The sequence below is a fragment of the Pteropus medius genome, unplaced genomic scaffold (genome assembly GCF_902729225.1).
Source record: "Pteropus medius unplaced genomic scaffold, Ma_sr-lr_union100, whole genome shotgun sequence".
Lineage (NCBI taxonomy): Eukaryota > Metazoa > Chordata > Mammalia > Chiroptera > Pteropodidae > Pteropus > Pteropus medius.
The window spans coordinates 12,526,151-12,549,062 of NW_024355990.1; the positions used below are offsets into that span (position 1 = coordinate 12,526,151).

At 39.4% G+C, this 22,912-nt stretch overlaps 1 protein-coding gene and 1 pseudogene across 5 annotated transcripts in view; one reads left to right on the top strand and one right to left on the bottom strand.

The window, feature by feature from the left end:
* MAP3K3 (mitogen-activated protein kinase kinase kinase 3) overlaps positions 1-22,912 on the bottom strand; it is a 53,831-nt gene that overhangs the window by 17,216 nt on the left and 13,703 nt on the right. For all 5 annotated transcript variants that reach the window (XM_039859738.1, XM_039859737.1, XM_039859740.1 and 2 more), the window contains 4 exons: positions 18,427-18,467; positions 14,217-14,316; positions 10,285-10,398; positions 3,697-3,817 (listed from right to left, as the gene is read on the bottom strand). In XM_039859738.1, the coding sequence (XP_039715672.1) occupies positions 3,697-3,817; positions 10,285-10,398; positions 14,217-14,316; positions 18,427-18,467 (376 nt within the window). The remainder of the gene's footprint in view (positions 1-3,696; positions 3,818-10,284; positions 10,399-14,216; positions 14,317-18,426; positions 18,468-22,912) is intronic.
* LOC120600444 (uncharacterized) lies at positions 11,572-11,690 on the top strand (annotated as a pseudogene).

Below are 22,912 nucleotides of genomic sequence, written 5' to 3' on the forward strand. Positions count from 1 at the left end.
ACATCCAGAAGGTCTTACCCTGTATTAGCATAGCAAGCACTTAAGACAGTTATGGATGAAAATGATACATTTATGTCTCTTACCCTTAGTCTGTCCTTTACAACCTGGTTGGTACCATGTCAAGTCTCCTCCCCATCCTCTCCTACTTTCCCTACTACCTCTCCGGTCACTCCTTTCCTGTGTCCTTTACAGGCTCATTCACCTCTAACTCACCACTAAGAATCTAGGTTCCTGAAGCTCAGTCCAAAGACTTCTCTTCTTACTCCACAGTCTGTGTAGGTACTCTCTTCTGGGCCCATGGCTTCAACCTGAAAATTTCCAATTTTTTCCCTACCCCTGATTTTCTCCCCTATGAACTAGAGAGCTGTGTATCTAACTGCCTGTTTGAGATCTCCTCTTGGCTGTCTCAAGGGCATCTCCAATTCGACCTGTCTAAAACATCAGGTCTGCCCCTTCTCAGCACCTGAAACCAGGCTCTCTCCTAGCATTCCTGTCTGGGCGAAAGGTAGTGCCATTTACCCAGATCCATGAAGGAGTAACTTATCTCCCATTCTCTCAACACCTGCAAATTCAACCCAATACTACAGTGGTTGGTTCTTAAATCTCTTGGTCTTAGACCCCCTTTACACTTTAAAAATTGAGGACACTAAAGAGCTTTTATTTATGTGGGTTATATCACTTAATATTCACTGTATTAGAAATTAAAGCTCGGAAATTTTAAAAATACAATAATAAACAGGCACACACTTTATTCACCATTGGAGCAAGACATCACCTCAGGCGTGTAATCCATGGAAAACTCATGAGAGAATGAATGAAAAGGCAAACCATATCTTAGCATTATTATGAAACCAGTTTTGACCTTGCAGACCCCCTGAAAGGACCTCAGAGGGACCACGCAGGAGTCCTCAGACCACACATTGTGAAGCACCACAATGCCATCTTCTGTCAGTTTTACCTTGTAAATGTCTCAAATCAATCTGCTCCTTCCTCTCTCCACTATTGTCACTGGCCTAATCCAAACTTCTGTCTTCTTTCGCCTGGACCACTACATTAGCCTAATGTGGTTCCCTTGGCTCCATTCTTGCCTCACTCCAATCTATTCTCCACATTGTAGCTGGAGTAATTCAAAATACAAATCTTAATATGCCCTCTTCACTTAAAAACCCTAAAGTGGATTTTCACCGCTTTCAACATAAAGATCAAAATCTTCATCACAACCCACAAGGCTCTGCCTCCCTCCCCAGTCTCAGCCTGTCCTCCCTTCCCTTGTTCTCAGTTCTCCAGCCCTCAGGGCCTCTTTCTGTTTCTCAAACACACAATACTCCCTCAGCCATCAGGCTCTCCCTGCCTGGAACTCTCTTCCCTGTATCTCCATCTCCTCTGCATAACTCTCATTCATGCTCTAGGTCATAGCCAAAGGCTTCCTGGCCCCCAAATCAGGTCACATTATACATGCTCATAGCACCACACACCTTTTAGTCACAGCCTATAATTATATATTTATTGCATTATGACAAGTAAATGTCTATCTTCCCACGGGTCTATAAGGGCAATACGGACAGGAGCTTTTTTTTTTTTTTTTTTTTTTTGCTTCTCATGTTTCTGGCACACAGTAGATACTTTGTTAATTATTTCTGGAATGAATAAATGAATGAATAAATAAGAATACAGTTTGATAGGGAAAGAGATAACAAGATAATGTGATAAACATTATCATGCAGATGGGAATAAGGAGCCAAGATTTTCAGTGTCTTCCCACTGCCTACCAAACAAGTCCCAGAGCACTCAAGGCTCCTCAGAAAATGGCCCAGGCATCCTTTTTCACCTTCTCTATTTCTCCTCCAGATATATCAGTCAATCTGAGGATGAGATCTCCAAAGGCAAATAGTTGAAAAGCCCTCTCCCTTCATCCTTGCCTATGGAAATCCTCCATAATCTCTAAAGATCCAGTTCAAACAGCTCCTCCCCAGAATGTATTTCCCAGGTCATTCTAGTTAGAAATAATCTCTACCATTTCTCAGCTCTATAGAAAGGCCGGCAGCCTCTGACCACTGCTCTCATCATATCCACCACTCCAAACCACCTGGGGTTCTTGGCTTCCATCACCTTCTTTTGTGATCATGCCTGGCAGGTGCTCTTTCCTGTGCCTGGTGTATCTGTCTCTATGCTTGGTAAATCTTTCTTCATGTGTCAACTCTTCTGAGAAAGCTGTTCTCCAAAGTCCTGGGCAGACTTGGTTATTGCCTGCCTTCCTGGTGCTCCCACACCACCCTCGGCCTTCCATGTGCCTGCACTGCAGCATGTAGCCCAGCCCAATGGCTGGTACGTAACACTTGCTGAATGAAGGAACTCCAGATCCACCTGTGCTGGGAGCTGTGTTGTCCACTCTCTAGATAAACAGGAAGAACTTCACAGAAATCTTATTCTTCATCATTCTCAGACAAGGAATTCCACATACGACTGCCTACAACAATGGTCCAGCATTTAGTCCCAGCCTCCACATACAAATCACAAGCACTGGCTTAGGAGCAGGAGGCCCACTCACTGCCCTACATCAATCCTCACTGCTTACTCCACAAATGAACAATGCTGTCCTCCCAGACCCTCACTCTCCAGGGCCAGAGATGCTCTAGACAGGGTCTCCTTCTGGGGTGCTGGCTCTCTCTCCTTAACCAGCTTACTGAAAACACAGCCACCAATTATCCCCAATGTTAAGAAATATGAAACTCACATACAGACTTTCAGCTTGGCAACACTTATTACCAGTGCTTGTTTAGATTCTAGAAATTACTCAGTGAGGCAAAGTCAGTGCCTCAGCAATACACTCTTGCTACTACTCCCTCAGGAGGCTTATCACTTACAGACAAGCCCAGTGACAGGTCTGTTGCTCAGATCTCCCAAGCTCAGCTCAAGGTCTTCAGATAGCAGTTCAGTGTGATGCAATTCTACCTACATGGACAGAACTTAGATTCCTAGTGGAGGCGGGGGTCTCAGCAATGTTAGGGCAGCAGGCTCAATGTGAATGTTTGATAAGGCCAGACTTCCCCCTTGATAACAAATTCCACAATTCAAGAAATGGGCTTTTTCCTTAGACTCTAGGGAATGGGATCCAGAGCAATATGGGATTACCTGCACAGAAATGATTTAGATTTCCTTCCTAGGGAGGCCTGGCAGCAGCTACATAGTTTTCTCTTTAATTAGCCAATTGTGTATACTATATCAACAGTCTCCTGTCCTTCCCACACAATGTGGGATGACTCTTCAAGAATTTCATTGGTCAGCATCTTCCTTGAAGCATAGGGACTCCTCAGGAATCATAAGCAAGAGGTCTGAGGTCAATACTCAGACTTGGACCTGATTCCTAACTCCACAAGTCCACAGTCCTTTGGGGAAAGAATGTTCAAAATTGAGGTTAGAATTCCACTAGAGGTCTTCAAGCAGATGCTGGAGATCATTTTTTCAGGGATGTTTAAAAGGAATTTGATAATGCCACCACATCATTACAGTGTAAGCTCCTGAGGGTTAGCATACCATCCCAGTCAGTTCTCTACCCCTTCCCCCCAAATAAAGGCAGAGAGGATTGTTTCTGCATAGTGGTCAATAATGTTTGATGATTGTTTTTTAATTATACTTTTTTAAAAAAAACATGAGCAGATAAATTAGATGAGAAGGAAAAAAGTGTGAAATACTCACTGACAGAGAGGTGCCTGCTTCTGGGCTCGGGGGGCTGGTAGATGGTATTTATATCTCCCGCAGACTGGGAAGCTTTGATCCTCACCTGCCTGGACACCCCGGAATGGGGAGAGGAACTGGTCTGCAAGATAAGAGGTAAAAAGCTGAGCTATCTTTAAGCAGGCAGGCAGAGAAAAACCCCCTCACACTCTCCTAGGACTCCCATACCCCCAGTTGCCTTCATGCTTTCAATACATGAGCGACCCAGATTTCCCCCAAATCTCACGCCTCAATCTGTCTTGGAAAATCACTACATGCTCGATATAGTCTTACATCTTCACTGACATATGAGCACTAAGACCCAGTGCCCCAATTTAATAGGCAATGACCCAGACATAGAACAACAACAAGGATTCCTCTGTTAATCTGCCAAACAGAAGAGTTGTAAATACCCTCTCATAAAATTCTCCAGAGAGCTTGGGAAGAATAGCAGGAAAAGCAGGAAACTATTTCAGCAGCAAGATCACCTGCTGAGTGGGGGGTCAGAAAAGAAAATGATGGCAAATTCCCTGTCCAACAAAATTCTGGTTGATAAATACATATTTTAAAAGTAGCTTGATATGCTACTTCTTCTCCAATCATAATCACTTCCTGAAAGTTAAGGGAAGATCACAGTTGCTTCATATTACTGGGGTTTACTTGTGAACCATCTCAGGATTGTGTTCGTCTGGGAAAGGTACCATTCTGCCAGGGGTCAAGGACCTCAGAACAGGGTCAGCAGCCTTACCACATCTACCCCCTCTTTTGCACTGACCCAGTCGAGCCACCAGGTAAGCCCTAAAGAGAAAACAAAGCAATAAAGGGGAGTCCTTACACTGAGAAAGCTTAAAACTGAAGCTCAGAAGTAAGCAAGTGATGTCAAGATGTACTTACAAATATACAGAGCACTACCGAGAGTGGAAATGGGAGCTTGGGATTTATAAATAATTTGGATCAAAGTTTCTACTTGCTTCTTTTTTACCTTCTATAAGAAAAAAAAGTACGACCTAAACACACTATATCCTGTCCTTCAAGAATAAGGCTTCCCGCTCTCAGGGGTGAGTTCAGCTGCCAAGCAGCCTCCTCTAGTCTCCCCACGCCAGACTTTATCACATTCAGGGCTGTCTTAACAAACCGTCTTGCTCTAACGGGAAGTCAGAACCAAGAGGAAGTGAATGTTCTTGCTGAAGCCTCCGATGTGCAATAGCTCTCTGCTGAGAGTCAGAAAGGAAAAAACAGTCAAAGCAACATACTGAGGAAGCAGGCCAGTGAAGGGCAAGGAAAGGCCAAAGCCCTGCAGTCAGAAGGAGAAGGGTTCCCTGATGTGGACCCCGGGATACCTGCTTGGACACAGGGCCTTACACATAATGTGAATTCAATAAATACATCCTGGCAATGCAGGTTAGAAATGTATCAAGAACATATGCTCTAAACCCTCAATTTTAAAATCTAAAAGTTGAGAAAGGAAAGTAGGTTCAACAGTCACTTGAGTATAGGTTTAAAAAAAAAAAAAAAGGCTGAAGTTGTGACAACAGGTTGGAAAACAGATGAAGAGAAATCAGTAAAGTTTTCAAAGCAGGGCTTCTCATACTTTAATGTGCACATAAATCATCTGGGACCTTTTTAAATGCAGGTTCGGATACAATAAGTCTGGCATGGAGTTGAGAATATGCATTTCTATGCTGCTGGCACATGGACCATACTCTGAGCAGCAAGGTCTTAGAAAATGAGTCATGTTTCAATTTAAGGCAATGGTTCTCAACCTTAGCCATCCCTAAGAACTGCCTGTGTGGCTTTTAATACTTCAGACCAACAGAATCTCTGGGGATGGGGCCCAAAGGTTGGTATTTTTAAATCTCCCCAAGTGTTTATAATATTCACTCAAGTCTCAAAACCCTGATTTAAGGAAATAAAAAAGAATAGCATGGTAAACAAAAATGACGTTGATGCAAGGATTCAAGGAACCCTGAACGAGACTTAGAAGTGGGAAAGAGAGGAAGGGGGAAAGTGAGACTAGGAAAATAAAAGGGGGCAGTAGAATGAAAGAAGAGCCAACAGGTGTCAAATGTGTACCTAGTAGAACATTCTGAAGATAGCAAATAGAAGGTGGCATTTGATCATTCAATATAAACCTCACTGAAGGACTCTACGGTAGCAGTGTATGTGGCTGACACAAACAACATGAAACTCTACCAGGGAACCATGTGCATAAAGACTGCAGTGACTGGAAGCTAGGAGATCAGCAGAAAGAGGTTAAAAAAGTTAACCCAGTAATTATCTTGATAAAAGATTTGGTGGTATCAGACAAATGGAACAAGTGGATTCAGCTACACAGGGAGAAAAAAAAAAACAGTCAATAGTAATGTGTGTGTGTGTGTGTGTGTGTGTGTGACGTGTGTGTGTGTGTGTGTGTGTGTGTGTGTGTGTGTGTGTTTTAGTTAGGTTCATGGGAACATGAGCTGAGAAACGGCACCCTGGACCTCACCAGTCCTCTGCTTCAGCGGTGCTACCAAGAAACATTTGCATGGAAGACCATGATAGTTATGATAGTTGTGGAAGCATCCAGGTTATTTAATAAATTTACAGCTTTAATATCCATGAATTTATTAAAAACGTTAAAAAAATCTGTTTTAAAGCTGTACGACTTGAGTAATGAATACCACGTGTACACCCCTTACACAAAGTCTTATTTTCTTTTTGTTCTATGCTATGTTCTATACTGCCAATATTCAAGGAATTCATCTAAATTGAGATTAGGTGAATAAATCTGTTTTTATTATCCCTCCTCTTCAATGTTCTGCAGACTTTAATTATATGTATGCTTGCTTAGGCTGCCTTTCCTGACTAAAGAGTTCCTGGTTTTTTAGGCTATTTACATATAAAATGACCCCTAACCCTTTAAAAATTCTTTCTTCTCTTGGACCCATCCTAGTTCAGTTATCTTCTGAGCTTGGAGAATATAATGATACATCTCACAAGTTCTCCTCGTGGATAACGTTATACTTTCTGTTCTGCTTCTAACAAACTGTGGAGGGTAAGGTTTTCCAAAGACTACAATTATTCTAAGATTCCTTTCCTAGATCTTAGGTAACTGACACATACTGGACTACAAGTCAGAATATCTGGATTTTAGACCAGATCTGTCACTACTTACTGCCTCACCCAGGGCAAATCACTCTAAGTCTGTTTCCCCAGGTGTAGACTGGTGATAACAGATGCCTACTCTGGACCTCTCAAAGTTGCAAAAATTAAATGAGATATATGTAAGTTTTGTTCTACCTTCCTGCACTTGCCTCATTATTTTAGGAAGAGTGAAAATTAGCCTTTAGATTATCCTTAATATTTTGAACTTAAATATTAGTAGACAAGATAGCATCAAATTTACTGATAGGAAATTTGAGCAAGAATTGGATGAGATTAGAAATTTACTTTTGTTAGCGAGACTCAGAGGTAACAAAACAAAATGCCATACTCAGTTTAAGGTGGCTGGATATTTAGTTTTTACTGTATGAAGATACAAGTGACAAAAAAATGTTAAGCTTGAGAGTACTTTATGAAAGTGGAAGACCTGGGTCTAGAAAGTTATGGAAGGTCTAGAGCAAAAAGATAAATTAAGAGTTAGATGCACACATGTTTAGATAAGTCTTTAAAAAGAATAAGCTAAGAACTGATGGTTCAAGGCAGAGGCCTACAGCAGCAAGAACTGCTGAAGGAGACAATGAAGTATCTTAAAATGGCAGTAGAAAGCAAGGCTAGAGAGGGGCTCCTCATACTAAGAGAAGGTTCTATAATTACCCAAATCCAGGAGTTCTCAGGTAAGAACAATATTGAGGCCTAAGACATGACCTTGGCCAGGTGAGGTGGGAGGGATATGACAGTACACCTTGGTGAGAGATGAAGACAGAGGAAAAATTAGAAGCTGTCATAGAAGGATCAACAGAAAAGGTAGCCAGAGAGAATAAAGAGAAAGAATATTTAAAAACAGGAATAAGAAGAGAAATAAAGGTATAGGTGGTAACAAAAGGTAGATAAGGCAACAGAATGCTAAAAACGTAGGAAACTAAGTAGAGAAACAAAGTGGTTGACAGTCCTCTCAGCAGGAGATGAGGACCAGAGTGATATGATATCCTGGAGTAGTGAATGCCAAGTGTGATCTGTAGGCTGGTGCTAGGCCAAAACCTGTGATGTACCAGTTCTTAACCAAGTAAGTACAGAAATGGAGAGTAACTTTAAAAACTTTTACAGCAATTTGGCAATGACTTTATGTCTATTGAATCTGACAACAAAAACTGTGGGCTTATATTTTGTTCATCTCTAGTTCATTTTTCCATTATATTTTTCAATTTTTGTGTTTTAGAAAAAGAATTGGTTCATGACAGATTGGAAATTACAAGAACAAAACTGATATTTCATTATGGACATTGAAAAGCTCTGTTCTAACGGTGGGATTCCTGAGCACATAGCAATTTTGGATCATGATACTTCTGTTTATTAAGAAGCTTGAAGTCTAGCTGAGGAAGTTCCCAAGAGTTCATCACCACTATTACCACTGCTAGTCTTAAATGTACATCTTCATAGATGCAAACAATAGGAGTAGCTTAAAGGTCCCAACAGTAGCAAAAATGCTTATTTAATTATGGTACACTCATTCAAGAGAATTATGCATCCTTACAAATTATAATAATGAAGATTATATATTAACATAGAAAAATGCACATAAAAATAGAAAAAAATTAGAAAATTGTACAAATATTGTAACAACACTTAAAGTATGTATACTAGACTGGAGGAGCATATGCAAAAATAAATTAATGTGTTATAGTGATCATCTTTCGAATAGTTCTGGGTATTAAAACAGTATCTGCAGCCTTGTACACCCCTTAATGGATGGGAAAGCAGATGTAAAGAACCAGTCGTCTCTACCTTCTCATCAGGGGAGTGGAGGGATAGAATCAGGGGAGCTAGCTCCCAGTCAAGCAATCATATCATTAAACCAAACCCCAATTCCAGCTTCTTCTATAAGGAAGGGGTTGGCTGGATATGATCGCTGTTTGACTCTTGCTAACAATACAATAATCATTCACTGTTTTTTCTCAAGAGGATGGGTAGGGAAGGGGTTCCGAAACAATAACAAACAGCTCCTGCTCTTGAGGAGCTTATAATATTTTGGGGTAAAACTTACAAATAGGCAAGAAGTAAAGGGGAATTAGTAAGCAACCTATAAACTAGTGTGCAAATTATATCCCATGACTATAGGAATAGGGAATAATCAAAATGGTCTCAGTCAAAAATACTGATCAAATTATATGAGATAATTCATGCTAGAGCCTAAAAATAAAAGTGATAGCTATGGCCTGGCAAAGAGGAAAAAGGAAGAACTACAGAATAAGGGAAGTATGCTGAAGAATGTAGAAAGATGAGACTAGAGAGTTAAAAGCAAGGGTAGTTGGTGATAAACTCTGGATGCTAGGCTAAATTTAGATCTCATATGATAGGCAATAAGGAAGGACTATAAGAGCAAGTGAGTAATTTAAACAGAGAAATGAAATTATAAAGTATATATTTTATTTCAGAATACTTTCCAGAACATATCCAGAAAAAAGACACATTTGGGATAGAGACCAATCCTCACGCACAAGGACAAGTCTATGATTTTAGAAAATGTCTTTATTCTAAGGCTTCCTAACTGCATTCTCCTGTGCCTCCTGCTAATCAATTGGACAGCCTAACCCATAAGTCTCTTTAAAAATAAATGATCAGCATGAGTACCATTCCATCTAAACTCTGTCCTGGTATGGTGCATCCATAGTTCTCAAGCAAGAATGTCAGCTTTCTACAGTTGACTGTTTTCAAGCCTAAGGAAAGGAAAGAGTGCCAAGAAACCTTCAGGAACATGTGTCTGAAGAAAACTGGTAAAGGAATCAGTGATTAGAAGACAGACCCAGTTTACAAGCATTCTTGTGGAATGTAGGCCTCCAGGGACCCTTTAGGAGAGGAAATTGTTTAAGAGATAATTCCTCACTTCTGATGGTCCCTGTAGATTGCCTACCATTTGGTAAGGCAGCAGCTGGTAAGTTACAAGAGGCCCTCCAGCCCAACTGCCTTTTTTCCAATGAACAGAAGGAAAAGTTTGTTTCCTACATGTGTCCCAAGGGAAAGACAAAGCTGCTAAGGAGCTGCAGGAGTTGAGCATGACAGTCTCAAATCCTTGACAGCCTTTGCTTATCAGTACCCCCACATTAATCAAATCTTTTGTTGGGGTCCAAATCTAATTGAAAGAACATAAATATAGAGAAAAAGAAATTTCTCCATTATTATAAAAAGTTTTCTTTCTTTCCACATCACAAGCCAAGTAACCTTTCGCTGCAACTGTAACAGTGACAATCTGGCTTGGAAGTGAAATCAAATGCAGAAGGCTAGCGGCCCACTAATACACTGGGCTGAGCTGTGCTTATGTTCTCACTTTAGCAGTAGCTGAGGAATATAAAATTCTGTCAAGGAAGCAAGGCAAACTCCTGAAGGGCAGCAGGTTTTATCTTCCACTGCCCGGCCATGATAGGGGCTACTTACATGGTTTCTGTCCTGGGACAGCAGCAATATCCTAAGGCTTTTCATTCTTGAGCTTCTATCCAAAATATCAATTGCTTTATCAAGATCATCTTGGCTCTTCAGCAGGATGGAGAGCTGTGACATAGGACACAGAAAAAAGAAATCATATAGAAGTCTAGTTTGCAAAAATAACCTAAATAAAAAATAAAAATAAGTTTGAAGGAAAAACAATCTCATTGGCTACTATGGGGTCTTAAGAGATCTAACTGAAACCATAGAGATATTTTCTTTTTCTTTTCTTTACATGTATAATTCAATAATTTTTAGTAAATTTACAGAGTTTTACAACCATCACAATTCAATTTTAAAACATTTCCATTGCTCCAAAAGATCTCTTGTGCCAATTTATAGTCATCTGCCTTCCTACCTCTAGCCCCAGGTAACCACTAATCTACTTTCTCTCTCTACAGATTTGCCTTTCATGTAAATAGAATCATACAATGTTCATATGTATTCAATTCAACTCAATGCATAGTCTTTTGCATCTAGCTTCTTTTTCTCAGCTTAATGTTTTTGAGTTCACCCATGCTGAAGCACCTATCAGTACTTTGTTTTCTAGATATTTTCTGAGAAGAGCTTCCTCTCTAAAAATACTCTTTACTCCAAAGCATTAAATCCCAAATGGTTATAGTCCCCACACTCCTTCCCAAATTAAGCAGTAGAATCATGTCCCACCCTATCCTGTGCTGACATTAACAGAACAAGCAGAAAAGGCACAGATGGAGGAGGAGGGAAGGCAGAGGATAAAAACTGTTACTTAAAGAAGAACATAAATTTAAACCACGTATTTTAATAATTAACAGTAAAAATCAGTGACTAGAATATAGAAACCACCTCCTCCATTTTCATTCCACTGAAGTATTAAAGAGAAAGTCCTTGAAGGTACAGATAGGTCTCACTGTTAAAACAGAGGACACTATGAGTACTAAGTATTAAAAGATACAAAAAAATGCTTTGGCTAGAAAATGTCAGATCTTATACATTTGTGGCAAACACAAATTAGGCAAAAGTCCAATTAATTTCCCTATTTATAATACAAGGAGATGAGAACTCAAATCCTAGGCCAGGAAAAATGAATAATAAGAATAGTATTTAAAATAAAATCTCAAGATAATCCATGGAATGGGAGAAAATTTTGCAAATCATATCAATTATAAAAGAATTCTTTCCTGGGTAACATCAAAGTAGGAATAAATAAGGACTGTTGTGTGAAGCAAGGCTGGGGGGAGGAGATAAAGAAATTACTGAGTCTACGGCCATGCCACCTTGAACAAGCCCAATCCTGTCTGATCTCAGAAGCTAAGCAGGGTCGGGTCTGGTTAGTACTTGGATGGGAGACCACCTACGAAAACCAGGTACTGTAGGCGTAAAAAAAAAAAGAAATTACTGGAGTAGGTTTTAACTTTAAAAAAGCTAAAATTTTGCAAATGTATGATAAGGATCTAGTATGCAGAATATATAATGAACTCTTACAATTCAACAATAAAAGAACAAATAATCCAATTTTAAATGGGCAAAGGATTTGAATAGACGTTTGTCCAAAGAAGATATACAAATGGCTGATAAGCATATAAAAAGATATACAATATCATTAGTCATTAGGGAAATCAAAATCAAAATCACAATGAGATGCTGCTTCACACCTACTACAGTGGCATAATTTAAAAACAAACAGAAAAACAAATAACAAATGTTGGCGAGGATGCGGAGAAACTGCAATGCTTCTACATTGCTGGTAGGAATGAAAATTGGCACAACCAATATGGAAAAGTTAAGCAGTTCCTCAAAAAGTTAACCATAGTTACTATAAGGCTGATAATTCCACTCCTAGGTATATACTCTAGAGAACTAAAACACGTTCATATAAAATTTGTACACAAATGTTCATAGCAGTGTTATTTCTAATAGCCCATGAATGGATACACAAAACGTGCTATATCTATATAATGGAATACTATTCTTCCATAAAAAAGAATCAAGTACTGATACATGCTATAACATGGATAAACCTTGAAAATATTATGCTTTGTGAAAGAAGCCCAACACAAAAGGCCACAAATTGTGTACCTCCATTTAATATATGAAATGTTCAGAATAGACAAATCCAGAGAGACAGAAAGTAGATAAGTGGTCGCCAGAGGCTGGGGAGGGGGTGGGAATGGTAGGGACTGCTAATAGGGTTTCTCTCTGGGGTAATGAAAAAGAATTAGATAGCGGTGTTGGTTATACAACTCTGTGAATATATTAAAAACCACTGAATTGTACTGTTTGAAAGGGTAAATTTTATGGTAGGTGAATATTTCAATAAAGCTATTATTACAAAAATATAAATATAAATAAAATAAAATCTCAACAGATTTTTCATTTGTGGTTCTCAAATCCTAATAGGGCAGGGTTTAGAGGGCAAAGAAAAAGGGGCTGAGGGATTTTAAATTAAGAAACTGTAAATTAGTCAATTCTTGGTCATTGACATTAGCAGCGTATGGAAAGATATGCATGATATAAAATAATAACAATTATTTTTATTTAGTTTTAGAATTAATATTTGCATAAACATTTGAATAAAGGTATCCCCAACATTCTAGGTAATGACTTTGTTGGCAAGAGTTTGAAACAGATTTTGGGACATCTGGAATTCTTAATGGAAATATTAATGGAATGAGAAATGAGTACTAAATCATCCAGAAAATTCTTTACTAATCGAAGTACACCTTTAATGTTGATTACCCAGCTGACTTTAGCCTCACTTTCTTATGCAAATCATTGCAGCTTGAGTTACAATTTTTATCAGTTCTATGGATTTGCCATTTTTTTTAGGGCTCTCATATCCTGTATTTATAATGTGTTAGTTTACGTACTTTAAAATACTTGCATCTGTACTACATCTGCATAATTTATTATTAGAGTTAGTAGTTTATTTTCCAAATTTGCTCTATGTCTAAAATTTACTCAGAAAACAAAAGATCAGATGGTCTTATTTTTGTTAGCTATTTGGCACTATATCCAACTGTACATATTGTATGAAGGGACCAGGGAGCTTTTAGCCAACAAATCTCAGCCCCGACAGATTTCGGCATCAAACTATAAAGAAAATTCTTAACTCTTCAACCAATAAAATAAAATACACGATAAGGACCTGACTCTCAAAGAGCCATCATGTTGCCCAGCTTTCTTGTCTTGCTCCCCTACTCACTTCCCTCCAAACACAGTTTCTCTACTAGGCACAAACACATTACCTTTCAGATTAATGCAAAGCACCAACCTAAGCAGATTGCCGCCTCTAGTACCTTTCTTAGAGCTGGGAAAGCAGCAAAGTATCTGACATTCAAAAGAATTTCTTCCTGGGTGATATTCAAAGTATGAATAAATAAGGACTGTTGGGACAGGGTATGGGGTTGAGGAGGAGAAAGAGTCAAAGAAATCATTGGAGCAAGTGCTAAAGTTTGAAACATGCTATGACCAGGAATTAAACTCTGAGAGAAGAATCCAGCATTTATGAGTAGCAATAGAGGATCTATTTACTGGTTTTCCCCACCACCCCAGCCCCTGCTGAACCCTCTCCTTCTTGTTAAGTCTGTACTGGAAAGAAAAAGATAACCTACAAAATGTAAAGGAAATGATATTAGCCCTGGCCCTGGCACTGTCCCTGATTCCACCAAGGAGTAGTAGAGCAACCAGCACTGAAAACAGCTATGTAATCTCCCATGTCGTAAAAACAACAACAACAACCAGAAATCCCAGAGTTACTGGAATTAAGAAAAAAGGGCTCCAGAAAGTGAAAACCTGCAGATGATATTAGAGGAATGAACTAGGAAATCCTCAGTTAAGCAGAGAGAAAAAAGGGAAGCAGCTGCCCCCACTGTTGTCCTCATGTCATCCATCTACTTTCTTACCTCATTGTTCATATAATGTAGATCAAGAGGCTGCCCAAACACTGTTGTCACCTTGTGCTCCACATCCTCATATCTTACAGGCCGGCTGAATGCTATAATTCTGAAAAGGAACAGGAAGCACAATTAATTTTATATTGTAATGTAGGGTTTAAAAAGCTATGGCTTCTGAGTGATATCTTCTTCTCCCCAACCCCAACATAGGATACTCTTTTGCATGCCATTTGTCTTTCTCTCTATTGTTTCTTTTTCTTCTCTTATCTACCTGTAACTTTTCACTCTTCCTCTGAGCATCTCTCAGGTTTGCCAATCGTACCCATAAGCATTGCTCAATTCCAACCACCATTCTACCATTTCAGCTTGGATCTTTGTCAATGACAGTGCAATATCATAGCAGGATACCTGGATTAAAAAACTATATACCAAATACTCCCATTAGGAAGAAAATCTCTGGAGATTGGAGCAACAGTCCTGAGAAAATGGTCTTAAACTCCTAAACAACTCAATTCCAGGACTTGAAAGGTCTTTTTCATTTGTTTGTTTTTGAGATGCCACAGGAATCTCAATACTGATTACCCTCAGAATTGAGATTTCCTACCACAGTCAGAGGAATTCCCCTTGAGTTAGTTATATGCCTGGTCATTTTCTTAACCAGTGACACATGTGAGCATGTAAGTAGTGTTGATATTGATGCTTTTGATATTGGTGCTTTTTTAGACAGACTCATTAGGTCAGTTCAAAGAACAATTTCTATAAATGGAGGGAAGAGTAAGAACCTGTCCAAAGAGGTCTTAAAATGATTTTTCATTAATATCACTGCAAAATTTAAAAGTGGGGAAAGAAGAAATAAGATTGGCAAAATATTGATAATGTTGAAGCTGGGTCACAGATCCATGGGGGTTTAGTATAATATTCTCTCCTTTCGTGTTTGAAATTTTCACTAAAATGTTTTAATGAATATATTAACTGTATGATACTGCTGATAGTCAACAAATTTGATGCACAAAAGTGGCAAATTCATATGGGTTCAACATAATACTCTGAAATTTAAATAATTAAACAAAAATAAGCAAAGCGATAAACAGAAGAGACTATCATTAAGAAATTCATATACATACTCTCTCTATATACACATAGAGGAAAATATAGGATTGAAAAAATTAAATTAGAGTGGGGAAGAGTTCCTAAGTATGACATAAAATATATAAGACAAAAAAGAAGACAGATTTGACAACAAAAATTTAAACCTCTGATGACAACATAAACCATCAACAAAGTTAAAAAAATATCAAACTTGGGGAAAATACTTGAAAATCAATAAGAAAAAGACAAACAACCCAATAGAAAAAGAGGCAAAGGGTATGATGAGACAATTCAAAGGGTTATGACTGGCTAATGAACACATGAAAAGAAGCTTTAATGTGATGGAGAAAATGCATATCAAAACTGTCTTCTTCTCTTAGAACGCCTAGGCTTGAAGAAATGTGACTAGTGTGTGGTGAAGTAACAGCACTTGGCCATGGAGCTTCTACAGTTCTTGCCCTTCTCCACACTAAGAGGAAGTAGTGTGTGGTTCTTTCTCATCTTCCCTGCTCTCTGAGTGGGAAGTGGTATAACCAGAGGAAGAAGCAATAAACCACAGGAAGGAGGAATCTATGCCACTAGTTTTTAATGGAATCTGACCAGATAATTTCTTTAATGTTGGAAATTATATTGCCAAATATATTAGTTTGTATCCACCAGGAAATCCATCCATATTGTAATCCTTACATTTTTTCCCTTAAATCATCTGTCCCAAGCAATGAAACCATTGGGTGCTATCTAGGTATGGATTATTGAGATATGAGTTTCCTGGAACCTTTGAGAGAATGGATTTCCATAAATTCCTAATCGCAAATCAGACCCCCTTCTCATTAGGACCTCAACAACAGTTCAAAAGGGGCCAGCCCTTCTGAATAAAATACTGGGAGGCCCCTCAGATGTCCCTAGCGCACTACTAGAAAAGCAGCAGGCTCAGTGATGAATTCTCCTGTATTTGGGCTGGAGACAGACAAGCCATTCAAAATCTCCCAGAAGCAGCCCAAAAGTCTGGTCCAGATCAGAAACTAGGGCTTCTAGATTTGGTAAGACCTAAACTGCTGCCATCACAGTGAATAACAAGCATTTTTAGGCAAGTTCATCAAAGAGGGGTATAACACGGGTGACAACCACCCCCACCAGTACCCAGACATGAAGGTTTTCCAAAGGAAGGCGGCCCTAATCTACAGTCTTCCTCTTCTGCTCTCCTGAGGCGGAAAGGGAGAAGGGTCAGGAGTCTGGGCCGTTCCAAAGCAAAGGGAAAGTCAACTTGCCAAAATGAATACCCGAAATAGGTAAATAGGAAAAATCACTATTTCTTTCCTTTCTTCTATAAATTTTGATTCTATAAAGACCTACAATATTTAGATCGATACTGCCCATATTCCCTGTAATAAGTAAAGAAAGCCGACAATAACATTTTCTACGAAATCCTAAGACATGAAATACATGAAACCAGAGCTGTCTGGCACAGAGCAGCTTGAACTTGGCTTCCCTAAACCAACTTTATAAAGTCCTCAATTCCACACATAGTACACAAATAGTGAAATGCCATGGCTCCTGAAAACAGCTCCATAAAAAGAATATACACAGTTTTCAAAACCTTGATACCAGTGTTCTGCCGCTCAGGGCTTCAAAAGGCCATTCCTGTCTGACCACCTTAAATATTTGTGGTTTCAATCTGGCAGCTCCTATGAAACTAAACACATACACTTTCTCAGTGTAAGTCTGCTCACTGTAACTGCATACCACTTTGGGAACAGGAATTCAGGAGAGCGTAACTACATAATTAGGCTCCAACACAATTGAGCTTTTGATTTCATATCTATTTCTGAAAATTCTCTGCCAGTCTGAGTTTGGCCATCCTTCCAAAACCCAGTCAGGTCAGAAGTGTGAAAAGCAGCAACAATGTAGTAACAATTTAACTTCTCTGCAAGGGGCATGGCACAAGAGGAGCAACTAGGGACAGAGCTCAGAAGACCATCCTTCTTCCAGGTCTGGAACAGCCCTAGAATCCACATGGCAGCAGCAGGACTGTGGCTCTGCAGTGCTGCACAGTGTTTCCACCAGGCAGCCTCTGAAAACCTTGCAGGCTTGTGAATGTATCTTTTTAAAGGTGAGCATCAGCCACAGGTCTCCTATGGAGCTAGCTTCAAGGTGGACTGAAAGCTGCCAGCAGCAGAGAACTACCAGTACTAAGAATGTTTGGAGGCATAAAGGTCCTCTGGTGGGGCTTGTCAAGTAGGAGGACCTTATCCTCATGAGTATGCTCTTCACCTCCCCAAATGCTCAGAGCAAAGGAAAAACAGGGACATCAATGGGTAGGAGAGAAAGGCACAGAGTGGGAAACAGATGTTAAAAGGCATTCTTATGCAGCACATACGTGTCACACATATGCACACACAGGGTCCCAAATATACCATGACCAGTGTCCTGTATGTTTTTTAGAAATTAAATGGAGTCTTATTTTTCTTCACTGAGGTCTACCTTGTCTTCCTACAAAAAAACAAATAAAAAACAACAACAAAAAAAAACACAAAACAAAAAAACTAAATACTGATAATAGAGAAAAGAATGTAAGAGTTTTGTAACAGTACTTTCACTTCCCTAACAAGGTAAGATACAGAATATAGACTGAAAAACTCCCTCTTTCTATGTCCTCAAATGGTCTGAACTCTTTCACAACTGAAGGACTTGACAAAGTCTCCCCTGACATAGAAACATTGTAAAGAAACTTCTGATTCACTAGCCTGGCCCCTGATATGGACAAAGCCAGGGCAACTCTACCAAGGATGGGAATGGCATCATGTCACAAGAGAATCTTGATCTCTCTCTAATGCCCACAGGTGGCACAGTGTCAGTGTGTCTGGAAGCCATGATTTTGAGTAGGGCTGGAATCCTGACTTCTTCTCCTAAACAACTTGCAAACCTCACAGTAGCAGAATAAGAACAGAAGAGCATAACATCAGCAGTTGAAATGGCTTCTAATTCTAAGACCAGAAACAAGATTCAACTGGTAGGCCAAACCAAGGGTGAAATTTTCCCCTTTAGGCCCAATCAATCCCACAGTTGTCCAGCCAGTGACCCCACAGGAATCACTACAGGGACACAAGCACTGATCAGAAGGCAGACTTACCGCCGCTCTCCGTTGTGCTCAAACTTGATTCTGACGTCACTCTGCCAAAGGAATGATAGACAGGTTAGTGGGTCCTCTGGCATGTGTTACTCTCAGGTAAGCCTCAGGCAGTAATTTAGCAACATTAAGCAAACATCCAGATGGCTCCTGTTCCACCTTCTCTACCCCACAAGCATTCCTTCCCAATGAGTTGTAGTCTTCCAGTTCTAACTTCAGGGGCAACAAAGCTCTTGGGACAAGATCCCTAGGTGGCTGCCCCAGCTTAGTTGCTATGCTCTGACCTCTTATCCCTCCATATCACCTCCTGGCCAGGATACTGTTCCTTCTTGGCTGATGTTCCCGAACAGAAAAAGAAATCTTAGTAGTGATACTTACTAGCTATATGACCACAAGCAAGTTACTTATCCTCCCGAGTCTTAGTTTTTCTATCTGTAGAGTGGGGCTAGGCATACCCAATTTGCAGAGTTGCTATGTAAGTAAAATACCCGATACATAGTAGACATGCAATAAATGGTTGCTGCTGCTACTACTGATTTCCATGCTCTTCTCGCAGCTACCCCCAGTGGGGGTAAACTGGGACCCTGGACAAATTACCTTATAACTGCCTCCAGCTTATCCTAAATGAACATCAAGGATAGCTATAAACTCCAGGAAGACAGGGATCATGTCCATCTTGTTTCTATACCCCCAATAACAACCAAAGGGAATGGTATAATATTTGTGCTTAATAATATTTGTTAAATAGATTAATTGGAGAACAGAGTTGAATGTAAACAGCAGAAATAAGAGGAAGTAGAAGTGTTAAAATGTCAAAGAACAAATAAAGGAGGAAGAAATATTGTAAAGGGCAAACGAACAGCTTGAGGGAGCTAAAAATGACAGGAAAAGAAAACATATATTACAGAAGAAAAATCAGGTATAGAGGAAAAGAAAGATGGTTAGAAAACCAACAAATAATAGAGATGGAAGAGAGAAAGAGTTCATAGTGAATAAAATTATACTGAGAAAGACAAATTAATTGACTGTGGCTTGAAAGAAAGAAGAGGGTTTCAGAGTATCTGAAGATGAGGAACACAGCAGACAGAGAAGATGGCAGAAAAGGTAGAAAGTTTGACAAGTAGGACGGGTACATAAAGGACTTCCTTTTCCCAAGAAATTAGAGAGCTAGGATTCTTTTTCAGTCTAATTTACACTCTAAAAATTAATGAGAACCCCAAAGAGCTTTTGTTTATGTAGATTATATCTACTGATATTTGCCATATTAGAAATTAAAACTGAGAAAATTTAAATTTTAAATAAAAATTTAAATTAAATTTTTAAAATAATTAAAAACCATTACCTGTTAACATAAATACAATTTTTATTTAAAAAATAACTATATATTTTTTAAAAGTTCAGTGAGAGAATGTAAATCTTTTCAGTGTATGGCTTACAAGAGACAAGCTGGATTCTGATATCAGCTTCTGCTTTCAATCTGTTGTGATAAAGCATCTCATGTAGCCTCTGGAAAACACTTCTGTACATTCTTAAGAGAATGAGGGTGAAAAGGGCAAGTAACATCTTAGTGTTATTATGAAAATAGTTTTCACCTCATGGATTCCTGAAGGGTTTTGAGAACCTCCCTAGACCATAGCTTGAATTAAAATATAAGTTTGCCATCCTCTAACTCTTTATTTTAAAGACAAGGAAATGGGCTCAGAGAGCTTAGAGTCCCTGAAAAGGTCATGTACCGAACAGTGGAGAGCAAAGCTTCCCTTAGAAACAGGTCTGTGAGGTGACAACTCCTCAAAATATTGCCCTGATATAGCCCTCTCATCCCTTAATATAATATACGGACCACTTTATCCATGAATAATACATGACAATAATTAACATTTATTGAGCGTATACTCTGTACTAAGACTTGTTCTAAGCACGTTATATATATATCAATAAAACTAATTCTCACAACAGGCACTATTATTATTCCTATTTTACAGAAGAAACTAAGTTACAATCAGGTTAAATAAGTTCTCTCAAGGTCATGATGCTTGTTTAAAAGAAGAGCCAGGACTCGAACCATGGAAGCCCAGCTCTATCATGCTATTCTACAACGTAAGCACTGCACTGGCAAAGAAGGTTTAGTTTACTCACAGATGCAGGGCTTCAATGAGAGCACTGAAAGAAGGAAACTATCAATGAATCTTTTGTGATATTACTTTTTGGAACTCATGGAGAAGATGGAAAGATCTCCATTTCTGAGTAATAATGCTGTCAGAATCAGAAGACTGACCAACCACGCAGCAAGCTAGGGGACCTGAGGGACCAGTATGGGTGGGGGTGAGAGTATACAGGGGGAAGGCAGTAAGCCCTATCTGGTCTGCATTCTAGGCGAGTGAGTGAGTGAGTGAGTGAGTGTGTGTGTGTAGCAAAAAGGTGCTACAAAGGAAGTTATCGTGTAGATTCAAGGTTTATATGAGTGACAGGAGTTTTTGCACTGTCTTCTTTTTCTCCTTCCCCTGAAACGCTAAGCAGATACCAAGGCATGGTGCCTGAGACATGCTGCCACGCTCTGACATGCCATCTCCAGCCTCCCACTACCTGTAGTTCCACAACTGGCTCTGGAGTAGCCCAAGCACTCACCACAGTGTGCAGTCCTGTCTGTCTCTGCCGGTAGGTCACCACATCCTTTCACCTCCTCCTGCTCATAGCCCAGCATACCTTGGTGTAGGTTCTCGCTATTTTTTTGTTTTTACTAATAGATTCTATGTTTAGAACAAGTTTTATATTAACAGAAAAAGTGAAAAGATAGAGAGTACCCATAGACCTTCCCCCTTATATTAGAATGGTACATTTGTTTTTGTTATAACTAATTAACCAATATTGATGCATTAACTAAAGTCCACAGTTTATTCAGATGTCCTTAGGGAGGTTTTTTTCCTCTGTTGATTTTTATCTAATTTTTATAGCAATAAAAAATACAACAATAGCTCTCATTCTTAAACTGGGACAGCATAACATTTAGATTCACCAACAAAGGAATCCCCTTAGTCCTTTTGTGGGACTGAATCTAAGCAATATTCTATTAGTCAGAAATTAGTGAATTTTGTCAGAAAAGGAATTAAACTTTTGCTCCAAACCAAAAAATCAGTCCTACTCAAGACTAATCACGTCTGTGATTAGTAAGCACTGTGAGCAGATACCTAGTGCTCTGAATCCTTTCTCGGATGTAGTGACAGCCTTTCAAAGCAGGATGCAGTCCCATGACTGGCTTCCATGTACCACATGGCATGTTTAAATTCATCGAACTCCTAAATCTGAGTTTCCCCTGTTAGGATGACAAGAATAAGCCATGGATAGAAAACTTCAGATAAAGATAACTTGATTCAATTCTTTCTTGCCAACTATTCTTCTTGCCTGAGGCATTTCGAACTGGTGGCCAAGTCCTTTTTCACGAGCTTCTCTCTTCCCCTGCCTCTGTCACTCTATCCCAGCCCAGGGAACCTGCCACCACTCTAGCCACTTCTGCTTCTTGGCTGGTTCCTCTTCCTCATGCCCTCTCCCACCCCTCCCCCACATGTGATGTTTGGACTTTTGGCCTCTGGATTTCTCCTCCTCTCTTCACATCTTCTTCTCAGTAAGAATAAAATATCAGGCAACTTCTAAAGAGAAGATTCCCAAATCTCCATGTCCAGTCCCAACCTCTTAAGCAAGGATTCATCTGTCTGCCATGTATTTGAGGCAAATATATCATTATTAAGAATGTAGTGCTAGAGTCAATCTATCTGGCTTCAAATACTGGCTCTACAACTTCTTAGCTATGTGACCTTGAACTTGTTATTAACCTCTCTGTGATCAGTTTCCTCCTCTGTAAAGTGAGAATAGTGATTGTATCTATCTCATAGAATTCTCAAAACAATTAAATAATTGATAAAGATATGAGAACAGGACTTGACACATCACAGGTGCCCAATAAATAATAACACAGGTCTAACTATCCTTTAGCCAAAACCCTTGGGGCCAAAAATGTTTCAGAATGCACTTTTGGATTTAACGAAGTAGCGCATTCTATGTATTACACGATAGTTCCCCACAGGAGGCGGGTGTCTGGGGCAGCACTCCCATGGCAGAAGCAGAATGTTCACAGGTATCCATGTGCTCCTCTGCATCACTTAGCCTCTCTTGAAGTTGGTTTTGGGCTTTGTGACTAGTTCTGATCAAGAGTTTGGGAACCGAAGTGAGTTTCTAGACTCTCTTTCCTGGCAGCCACATGTTCCAGGTCAGGGAAACCACTCTCGATTAGGGTCCCTAAGTAACTGTGCAGGATACTGTCCTCCCCTTCTCTGTACTGGACATATGGTATTAAGTCACTAAGATTTAGGGTTTATCTGTTAACACAGCACAAGTTAGTTTTTGTAGTGAAAAGTATGAATATTCACAGTAAGTAGAATAAAGACTAAAAATAGACCTGTGTTCATTCAGACCAGGGTTTGCCACAAATTAAAAA